This window comes from Mya arenaria, chromosome 1 (assembly GCF_026914265.1).
Source record: "Mya arenaria isolate MELC-2E11 chromosome 1, ASM2691426v1".
In the NCBI taxonomy this organism is placed as follows: Eukaryota; Metazoa; Mollusca; class Bivalvia; order Myida; family Myidae; genus Mya; species Mya arenaria.
Window position 1 is genome coordinate 29,777,963 of NC_069122.1, and position 12,087 is coordinate 29,790,049.

A 12,087-nucleotide genomic window follows, 5' to 3' on the forward strand; every position below is an offset into this window, starting at 1 on the left:
TTTCGGTAAAACTGTACATTTTCTTAAAGATTGACACTAACTCTACAAGGAAAGTCCATAAATGTAGAGTTTGGTTAAGATTTGACAAAGTTAAGGCATTTTGTTTTCTTTCTTCGAAATGCATGATAAATGCAAGTGATACTTCATACATAGATCATTGTATTTACGTAACATTGATTTCATAAACCAACTGCGCCGGCACTTATCTTTTCATTAATGTATTTCATGTAAAATGTGTTATTGTTGTTTCTTACAGCAAGGAAGTCCAACACATCAAGAATACACACCTCGTTAACCATGTGTGCTATTTATTATTACAGCTATTATCGAGCCTAGTTGACGTAAAATCTCTATACAGCTTTTTTGGACCCCATCCCCCGTCCCAAAAAAACAACGAAAAACAACAACAAAAAACAAAAACACAAAAGCAACAACAACAAGTGTCGTCACAATGACAGTGCACATGGAACCTCTTAGACTAGTTCCTGCTTAGTTAGTAGGGAAATTATATGCATTTGGCGTATATAAGTCTAAAATCCTCTATTTAAAAAAATGTTTTCATGAATGTAAATTTATTAGGTAACATCCAATCAGGGCAAAAAGTGGCGAGAACGTTAGACATTGCCAGTAAAATGAAGCCGTACTCCTATTTCCGACAAAGGACTATCAATTCCACATCGTCAGCGTGATGATTGTGTCACAATACTTTTCTGCTAATTACTTAATTACGGAACAAAACAATCACATAGCACTTTTAACAGGCAGTCATAAAAAAGTAAAACAATACCTTGTGGTACATAAACGCTGTAATTTGTAATTTTTAACTATGATACCAACACTGTGATTAGATTAGCTGTAGAGCGCATGTCGATGCCACGACTTTTCCTAGTACATTTTGTACATAAAAAGTCTATTATCCATACAGCATCTGCGTTAAAATATCTAGACTTAGTACATTGCAAAATTAAACGAGAAATTAATTCTCAGATATTAGAAATTCTAATATCCTTTTGTAACAGAGAAACTTGACTAACAGTTAAAGAAACTTCTCCATTCAGATCATTGTTTTTTGACGTTACAAGTCAAATTATTAAAATAGTTTTGTAAAAACCCTTTCTTTGCCCGAGGGTTATCTACTTTACCTGCAGTTTACAAATGTTTTAAAGCCAAGCACCACAGTTCTGTTAATGTCTGTAGACCTGGACATGTCCATACTCGTTTAACTGCTACTTTATTGTGACAAATGTAGGTTATTTGTAACAAAACAGGTAAAATCTTTACCGTTCCTATACAAATAACATTGTTTACGTCTCATTTGGGCTACTATATAGTATATACGGTGTACGGTGATCCGCCGTGGTTAAACAACCAATAGGTCTCTTCACAAAGAGCTAGGGTATCGCATCCGTACATCTTGTATCTCATTCTGTTTCTTCAAGTATTCCAACGTCTGGATTTGACTGCAAATTGCTTAAACTTTTATCTCATGTCACTTATGTCATTTAAGCACAATTTTAGTCGTGATGGCGTCACGGCGTGGTTAAGGCATAAGACCAATCTTTCAATCAAGTTGTTTATTGAATAACACTCCTCGCACTGATATATTTTTCGTACACATGCTTAAAAATCTGATAATTTGCGCGTGTAAGCATTTTCACTCAATTACGTATTTTTATACGATTATCAATCAATCAATCAATCAATCAAACAATCAATCAATCAAACAATCAATCAATCAATGTTTAGGTCATAAACCTTGGATATAATAAGTTAGTAACGTACGCTTGTTTCCTTTCGTATGTTCAAAATATGGTTATATTTTGAATTTAAAGAAATCAAACATAATTCTGTTTTGCTCGTTTAATCGCATAGAAAATGTGAACCTGTCTAACACATTGTGAAGCGTGTACACATTTGCAAGAATGGTATTAATTATATATGAGTAGTAGTTAAATATGATAAGGTTAAACGATGATACTGATGGTGGTGTGAGTAGGTTGATAGATATATAGTCTGTTTAAACAAAGCTTAAGTGATTGAAATTTCAAACCTGGATTAAGTGGCCACCTGTCTAAGGCAGCCACTTTGACCTTTTCCCAAAGGTGGCCGCTTAATGCAGTGTTTACAGTAATATGCAAATAGATACTAAAGCAAAAGCTGTACTATGTTTAAATAATCCAGTACAATGTAAAATTAGCAAGTGTTCACAAATAATTATTAGAAAAACAGAACAACCAATTGGTTAAATATCAGTTCGAAAAATATAATCATATTGTATTGAAAACATAAAAAATAAACATACAGTAACATACTAGAGTCGAAACCCGTTTGCACGATATCCCAGGGACCGGCCAAAATACTTTAAGATTCGCAAATATCGAGCCAAGTGGGAATGCATCGATTGAGTAAAAAGAAACTGGCACTTAACATCAAGTTTGAGCAAACGAAGAAATCGAGCCAAGCGATTTCGAGCCAACGAGTTTCGACTGTTTAGTAAATATATAAAACAGCACTGCGGAACGTTCAAAGCCGAATGCCCGTCTATTGGCCAAATCTTGCCGACAAAAAGGAATTACTTGACAACAATTAAATGCACAGTAAAATTTATGGGCATTGTTTAATACATTTTCATGTTGTATCTGGCAACATGTGTATTAAATTTCAATTAACTATCTGAACATTTTATTAGACGTGGCCAAACGTTACGCTTTGTATAACTGTTTGTCCATAACAGGCATGAGTCATCAATTATTGAATTCTCAGTTATGGGTTTTGTCATGTATGTTCACATTTTCTCTGGCAACATGTGTACTAATTTTCATCTGATTATTCTGAATCGTTGTTGAGTCATGGCCAAGGTTAAATTTTCGCATTATAATTTGGTGGACAAAACAAGGCGCATGGGCGTATTGTCATTGATAACATGAGTCCCTGGTTTCATTTGAATATTTTGAAATATTTTAGAATTATGGGCCATGTAAAAGGGACTCGCTCATGTTTTGGCACAAGTTATTTTTCACCGGTAAAGCATCTGAAAACACTAATGTTATAATTTCTTTAATCTTTGATACCGTAATTGCAGACAAAATACACTTTATTTATAAAAAGATATCTTGGTATTAGTGGGATGCGAACACACGCCGGTACAATGAAGGAAAAATTAGAAAACTTACAAGAAAACCACACGCCCACAAAGACTCATAAACAAACACAAGGGTAACTTAACCTTTGAGTATTTTGTTGAAAAGCGCTACGAACGCTTATCAAATTCGTGGACTTCAAAGACAATATTTTAGCATATATCAACAGTTGTTGAAGAGTTCCAGCCGTCTGTATCGTAGTTGTAACACTCCAAATGATTGACCACACTCTATTTCGTAATACAAAAAGAGGTATTTCTTATTCATAACCCAAGTGAATGTACGACAGCGACGACCACACATGTGCTATCATGTTAATTCGTCTTTCTTTTTCGAATAACAATGTGCAAAAAATGGCTGTGTTATAAAAGTTCGGAACACAACACTTAAGCTATAGTTATGACCTTCCTCAAAGAGATGTTTCTACAGTTTGTTTAAGAAACCATCAACATTGAAGCGACCGCCAATCCTGCCCATCTTAAAACGGTTTGTATAGCAAACCTGAAATCGAAGAAAAAAAAATTACTTATATTCTTATTCTTATGGATTATGTTAGACAAAACATGTGTAAGTTTATTATATGAAAGTCTGGTAGCAAAGATACTATACGCAAACTGTCCCAATGCATCAACACATCGCTTTAATGGTGTTCCACAGTACAAGTGGGTTGGGAAGGCCAAAAAAATAAAAAATAAAAAAATATTTGGATTTGAAGAACGATTTGTTTCGGGAGTAAACATGCATTCTTTGTGACATGATCTGGGGTATTAAGAATTTTACAAGATAAGATTTTATCAGATTTTGGGTAAAAAAGCATTCACGTTTTTTCAGAAAAGTTTGACAAATATATTTTCAAATAAGAGAGATATTAAATAAAATCATGAAAAAGAGTGGATAAAATTAATTTTCTGTTTACCAAAATGCAAATGCATCTTTCTTTAAAAAAGCTGCAATCACCACATAGCCCATGCCATTGTTGATTGGATAGTTCTGACAATTTTGACACAAAAACATTTTTACTAAGACATTATCGGAAAATGAAAATGCTCTTTGATCGGAAATCTGATAAATTCTTCTTTCGTAAATTGCTCAACTCCTAATTATAGCTACACATGTTGCAACGGATATATGAATTTTGCTTGCTAAATATTGAACTTAAAAACTAAATGAAAATTGATTTTTTAAAATATTTTTAATTTTGGTCCTTTTAAACAACTTCTGCGCTGTGGAAGGCCCTTAACATAGAACATCTCTAAGGGATGTTAATAATGACATGTCATCAAAATAATTTAGTTTTATTTGCAATCATATCCATTTACCCCCGACTGTTTATGTATTTATATCTATATATTATACAATCCTCATCTGATATTATATTTATATGTATCATGTATTATGTTGAATTCCTATATATATTTTCATACAGCTTAAACGCAAGGAAAAATGCGATCAATCCTTAACTATTTTTTCAAATACTTTCAATATGCCTTTCTTTGCTGATGTGCAAATCAAGACGTATTATAATACAACAGTAACTTGCCATTAAAAGAGCAAAATATGAATTTATGCCAAATTCAGAAAGCTATAGTCACTTTATTTTAAAAAGTGTAACTTTTTAATTTAAAAGATAAAATGTTCACAACTGAATCGTCATATATGGGTTTTTTTTTCAGAAAATGTAATAACCACAAAATCAAGGCATTTTACCCGAATGAACAAATTCTCATTCCTATCAATATATAAATGAGATTGATGACCTGACAAGGCACCTTATTGGTACACGTCAATAAAGGTTCTGTTCTGTTCCGATCTATATCAAAGGGATATAATTATTGTGCTTTATTTCATACTTTTCGCTGCTTCAAAACAGTGAGTTTATCGAAATATATAATTTCACTGTTTCTTTCTTTTTTGAGCAAGTTTCATTTCTTAAAATATGAACGTAAACGCACATATAACCGGGACTAAAAATCAATGACTTCATTTCCGGTTTGACGTCATTTGACTAAAATTCTACGCATATACATATTTTGGCTAACTTTGACCAAATCAAAGAGTTATCCACTTGTATACAAATGGTTGCTCTCTACTTGTTATAATATGTGTTTTGAACTTGTTATATTATCAATATATATACAGTCTAACCCCGTTGGCTCGAACTCGCTTGGCTCGAATTGGTAGTTGGCTCGAACTGAATTTAAAGGCCCAATTTCTTTAAACTGAAGGTAAGCATTCCTGCTTAGCTCGAATTTTCCGTGGCTCGAGGTATTTTCGCCGGTCCCTGGGAGTTCGAGCCAACGGGGTTTGACTGTACTGGTTAAACCATTGTGTTTTGAGAAATTTGGACAAGGAATACGTTAAAAACGAGAGAAAAAGTGTGGCATGTAATGTGCTTTAACAATTATACTTTCGAAGTATTTTATACAAATACTAAGTTTAGGTTCAAACATATTTTATTCAACATATATATCAAGTAGTGCAAAAGTGTATGTCATACAGTCGAATCCCGTTTGCTCGAACTCCCAGCGACCAGCAAAAATACATCGAGCCTCGGAAAATTTGAACCAAGCGGGAAAGCGTACATTAAGTTTTAATAAATAGGTCCTTTACATACATTTCGAGCCAAGAAGAACTCGAGCATAGCGATTTCGAGCCAACGGGGTTCGACTGTATTTCTTTATACATGATATGTTCAGACGGATTACAAAACGAAAGCAGAACCATCATTTTTAATCTCCAGTATATATATCCTCTCGCATATTTCTAATGTTGCACATTGAAAGTTGTTTAATCGATCGTTTTAAAGGACAAAGAAATGTTGGAATCTTGTTTTTTTTCCACCTTGTAATTGAGTACTACACGATAACATATCCGCTAGCAGATTTAGACAGGGGCGCATCCGGTGCGCGCCCCCATTAAAATGGTTTTGTTTTTATGTCAATATCCGTGAAACAATATGAAAAGAATGAACTTGAATGGCCTTGAATGAACTGTTTCCTACTAAACTAACTTAAATTATTATAGCGGATACTCATAAAACCCTTTATGTTTTCGTAATTTTGGAAAAGGAGCGTATTTCTTATTTGCGCACCAAAACCGCGCCCCCTCTAACGCCAAATTCTAAAACCGTCCCTGGTATCTGACATAACAAAGAATAAAACTGCTACACTTACCAGCTATACAAGCGGTGAGGAAGCATGCTACATTGCCACAGATCATTGCCCGGACAACCATTTGTGTCAGATCACTCCGTCGACTGGGCGCCAAGCTCCCTAAACCCCCCAAAGTGATCCCGATGGAGCCAAAGTTGGCGAAACCGCACAGGGCGTACGTGGATATGATCTCGGATTTCTCCTGAAATACACCAAGACAGTATTGATCATGTACTAGGGCAGTTTATTTCCCACTTTTTGAAAAATACAGTTGTTTTGGCCCAAAGGGAAAAATACTTTCATGATTCATTTAATGTTAAACTTGTTTTCAAACCTTTTATTCAACAAACCTATCGACCTATTTATAAATGGTCTTATATTTCTGCATTTGCTAAATAAATTAGATATTAATGCTCCTCCAGAAAGGGGGAGGGGTACCTGGGTAAGGGGAATATATATTTCTCCCACCTCAGATAAGTAGATCCAATCATTTAACCATGCTAGAAATTCTTATCTTGCCCACGGGCGAAGATAAAATGCCCGTATGGAACTCCTTTTTAATTGTCGCCACATTGTAATTACCTCCCTTGTTGAAAACAGTCGTCTGTAGCACCATAGAAACCTTGTCTTGTGGCAATATTTAGAATGCTTATTAACTACTTCTCGCTTCAAATGTCACCATAAAAAAGATTTCACGCATAAATCAAGAAATAATTCTCCACTCTCCTCCGAACTATTTGAAGACCAATTTGACAAGTAACATAACCTGAATCACTGCGAGCATATCCATGACAACCACGAATTATCACATATCCATACGCATTAATTTTCACTACGCACAAAAAAAGTTCCAGCAAAAAAATACATTTTTACACAATTTTGTATAACTGAGGTGGGAGAAAAAGCATCTACCATAGCCGCTCGTGTAAGATAGGTTCATAACGACCCTCGCGCAGGGTGTTCGCAACACCCTTCGCTCGAGTCGGGATGAACCTATCTTACACGAGCGGCCATGGGAGATACTTATAATCCTCTTTTCTGGAGGTGAATGGGGCCGAATATTTACTAACGTCTTAAGTCTGAGTTTGAGACTAAACGTAACCAAATATCTGAATATATTAATATGTTCTATAACAGATGTATAAATAATTGTAGAACCATTTAATTGTTCCATATACAGACAAAAACATAAGGGTTCTTCTAATAGCAAATGTTACATAAAGTTAACAATTGCACTTTTGAATTTGATTCTACATAAAGTTAACAATTGCACTTTTGAATTTGATTCTACATAAAGTTAACAATTGCACTTTGGAATTTGATTCTACATAAAGTTAACAATTGCACTTTGGAATTTGATTCTACATAAAGTTAACAATTGCACTTTGGAATTTGATTCTGAAACACAGACCCAAGACTTAACTGGAAATGGGTCATTGTATAACTAAACTCTCCAGCAATTTTTTCCAAATTTTGTCTTTTGAGGACTACATTGCAACATTTACCTAGATAAAACCTCCTTTTATAGACGTGTCGAGTATATGTTAAGGACTACATTGCCACACTTACCGAGATAAAACCTCCTTTTCAGACGTGTCGAGTATATGTCAAGGACTACATTGCCACACTTACCTAGATAAAACCTCCTTTTCAGACGTGTCGAGTATATGTTAAGGACTACATTGCCACACTTTCCGAGATAAAAACTCCTTCTCAGACGTGTCGAGTATATGTCAAGGACTACATTGCCACACTTACCGAGATAAAAACTCCTTCTCAGACGTGTCGAGTATATGTCAAGGACTACATTGCCACACTTACCGAGATAAAACCTCCTTTTCAGACGGGTCGAGTATATGTTAAGGGCTACATTGCCATACTTACCGAGATAAAACCTCCTTTTCAGACGTGTCGAGTATATGTCAAGGACTACATTGCCACACTTACCGAGATAAAACCTCCTTTTCAGACGTGTCGAGTATATGTCAAGGACTAGATTGCCACACTTACCGAGATAAAACCTCCTTTTCAGACGTGTCGAGTATATGTTAAGGACTACATTGCCACACTTTCCGAGATAAAAACTCCTTCTCAGACGAGTCGAGTATATGTCAAGGACTACATTGCCACACTTACCGAGATAAAAACTCCTTCTCAGACGTGTCGAGTATATGTCAAGGACTAGATTGCCACACTTACCGAGATAAAACCTCCTTTCCAGACGTGTCGAGTATATGTTAAGGACTACATTGCCACACTTTCCGAGATAAAAACTCCTTCTCAGACGTGTCGAGTATATGTCAAGGACTACATTGCCACACTTACCGAGATAAAAACTCCTTCTCAGACGTGTCGAGTATATGTTAAGGACTACATTGCCACACTTACCGAGATAAAACCTCCTTTTCAGACGGGTCGAGTATATGTTAAGGGCTACATTGCCACACTTACCGAGATAAAACCTCCTTTTCAGACGTGTCGAGTATATGTCAAGGACTACATTGCCACACTTACCGAGATAAAACCTCCTTTTCAGACGTGTCGAGTATATGTCAAGGACTAGATTGCCACACTTACCGAGATAAAACCTCCTTTTCAGACGTGTCGAGTATATGTTAAGGACTACATTGCCACACTTTCCGAGATAAAAACTCCTTCTCAGACGTGTCGAGTATATGTCAAGGACTACATTGCCACACTTACCGAGATAAAAACTCCTTCTCAGACGTGTCGAGTATATGTCAAGGACTAGATTGCCACACTTACCGAGATAAAACCTCCTTTCCAGACGTGTCGAGTATATGTTAAGGACTACATTGCCACACTTTCCGAGATAAAAACTCCTTCTCAGACGTGTCGAGTATATGTCAAGGACTACATTGCCACACTTACCGAGATAAAAACTCCTTCTCAGACGTGTCGAGTATATGTCAAGGACTACATTGCCACACTTTCCGAGATAAAAACTCCTTCTCAGACGTGTCAAGTATATGTCAAGGACTACATTGCCACACTTACCGAGATAAAACCTCCTTTTCAGACGTGTCGAGTATATGTTAAGGACTACATTGCCATACTTTCCGAGATAAAAACTCCTTCTCAGACGTGTCGAGTATATGTCAAGGACTACATTGCCACACTTACCGAGATAAAAACTCCTTCTCAGACGTGTCGAGTATATGTCAAGGACTAGATTGCCACACTTACCGAGATAAAACCTCCTTTTCAGACGTGTCGAGTATATGTTAAGGACTACATTGCCACACTTTCCGAGATAAAAACTCCTTCTCAGACGTGTCGAGTATATGTCAAGGACTACATTGCCACACTTACCGAGATAAAAACTCCTTCTCAGACGTGTCGAGTATATGTCAAGGACTACATTGCCACACTTGCCGAGATAATTATTCCTTGTTAGTCTTCTCCAGTAATGTTAAGGACTCCAAAGCCACTCTTAGCGAGATAAATCCTCCTAACACGTGCTCAGTAATGTTAAGGACTACAAAGCCACTCTTAGCGAGATCAATCCTCCTTCTTAGACGTGCTCAGTAATGTTAAGGACTACAAAGCCACTCTTAGCGAGATAAATCCTTCTTAGACGTGCTCAGTAATGTTAAGGACTACAAAGCCACTCTTAGCGAGATAAATCCTCCTAAGACGTGCTCAGTAATGTTAAGGACTACAAAGCCACTCTTAGCGAGATAAATCCTCCTAAGACGTGCTCAGTAATGTTAAGGACTACAAAGCCACTATTAGCGAGATAAATCCTTCTAAGACGTGCCTAGTTATGTCAAAGACTACATAGCCACTCTTACCGAGGTAAATCCTCCTAAGACGTAACTAGTAATTTCAAAGACAACATAGCCACTCTTACCGAGATGAATCCTCCTAAGACGTAACTAGTAATGTTAAGGACTTCATAACCACTCTTGCCGAGATAAATCCTCCTGCTAAGACTTCTCCAGTTATGTTAAGAACTACAAAGCCATTCTCACCGAGATGAATCCTCCTTCTAAGACTTTCCCAGCAGTGTTAAGGCATAAAAAGCCATTCTTACCGAGATAAATCCTCCCGCTAAGACTTCTCCAGTAATGTTAAGGACCACATTGCCCTTGTCCCAGAACCAGTCCGTTGTGTTGTGGAAGGTCGTGTAGTTACTCAAGGCTTGTCTGTTTTCGATCAAAACCTTCAGGTTACCGTAAGCTATAAACTCGTTGGTGAACGTTTTTACGCCTGAAATGTAAATAAAAACATTGGCTCATGAATATAAACTGCTCTTAGTAAATGTTGTTGTTTTTCAGAAAATATTTTATTTAAGTTGAGAAAACAGAACTTTCCGTTGACAGAAAACAGTAGAAACTAAATTATTGTACTTTTTTCGTAACTGACGAGAATGCAGTTAGAAAGTACATTTACCGTAAAAGGAAAGACTGACATGTGATGTATAGACTAAAAGCTACACTCTCATAGATTGACTGACACTTTTTTGTCTTGGAATAAGCCAATTTTTGCGTTAATGTCTGTCAATCAGTGACATTAGACTGTTGACCAAAGAGCAGATCGCAGTTTTTAGATTTACGTTTGAATATTAATGTTTTATGGTTAAAAGCATTACTAACACTTTATGAAAAATGAATCTTTTGGCCGTTTACCACTCAATTTGCTTTGTTCTATTGTGTTTTATCTTATATGATTGAATTGAAAGCAATGATGCCAAAAATCAGCTGATTCTGAGACATTTTGTTGAAAAAAACCTGTCCATTTGTGATAGCGCAGCTTTAAATACAACCTTTAGTCTATTTTTTTGCTAAAGTTTAACATTCAAGGTTTTTCGGACCTATTAATTCCGCCACTTTCCGACAGTCCCCGGTTTCAACGCCCATGAAAAAGGAGACGGGAAACAACACGTACGATGTTATCAGCTGAAAAAAATCGATTATGATTGGTTATCATAGTGTCACGTGACTGACTCTCACAGGTCAGAGGGCAAGGACGTTTTTTGTTGGTCATAAACTAGTTTGGGTTTTATATTGCTTCACAAACTGTGTATTCGTTGTGAAAGAAAACTAAAAACCAGTTTTATCGTTTGTTATACGAAACTATCGAAACCTCCTCCAAAGGCGGTTTCGTCAGTTCGTTCTATCCGAAAACTAGCCCATTTTGAAAAAAGCAAAATATCAGACAGTCATCCAAACGTGTGTTGAAATACTATTTAGTTAAGAGAGTCAAACGACCATCTGCGGTATCATTGTTTTGAATTTTTTTTTGGAAAAATGGCTATTTGCTGAAGCTTCATAGTTTTGTTGAAGCTAGTGTACACTAAATCATGCATTTGTGGCAATAATACATTTCACTGGCAATCAATTTAAACTTAGCAATACAAAATGCATGTTCAAACACTACAAGTAATTCTTACTATTATTCAAAATGTTACGAAATATCTCTACTGATGTCAGACGAAGGCGGGGCTCTGTAAGCGGCATGGACTGCCCTTTATTTTATTTAAAATGGTGTAGTAAAAGAAAAGTTATCTTTGATTTAAGTCTTCATTTTAAGCAAAATATTGCCTTCCGACGTAGCATATATGACGTCATTTATCACGTGGTATACACACACTGTCAGAAACTGATTATCTATTTTAAAAGAAAGCATGAATAAAACGGCTACGTTGAATCATATAATGCCCTGTAACACACCTCAGATCTATGGGGGAACTTTATTTTTATAAAAAAACAACAACAAAAAACAACAAATTAACATTTATTTAATCAGTGTTACGGCTTTAAGTATGTTGA

At 36.0% G+C, this 12,087-nt stretch overlaps 1 protein-coding gene across 2 annotated transcripts in view; it reads right to left on the bottom strand.

Moving 5' to 3' along the window:
- Positions 1 to 1,845: 1,845 nt before the first annotated feature.
- The window catches only part of LOC128231495 (solute carrier family 28 member 3-like), a 31,962-nt gene continuing 21,720 nt past the window's right edge, over positions 1,846 to 12,087 (bottom strand). For both annotated transcript variants that reach the window (XM_052944408.1, XM_052944398.1), the window contains exons 13-16: positions 11,130 to 11,214; positions 10,350 to 10,525; positions 6,314 to 6,494; positions 1,846 to 3,641 (exon numbers count right to left, since the gene is read on the bottom strand). In XM_052944408.1, coding sequence (XP_052800368.1) covers positions 3,619 to 3,641; positions 6,314 to 6,494; positions 10,350 to 10,525; positions 11,130 to 11,214 — 465 coding nt within the window. In that variant the 3' untranslated portion in view covers positions 1,846 to 3,618. The remainder of the gene's footprint in view (positions 3,642 to 6,313; positions 6,495 to 10,349; positions 10,526 to 11,129; positions 11,215 to 12,087) is intronic.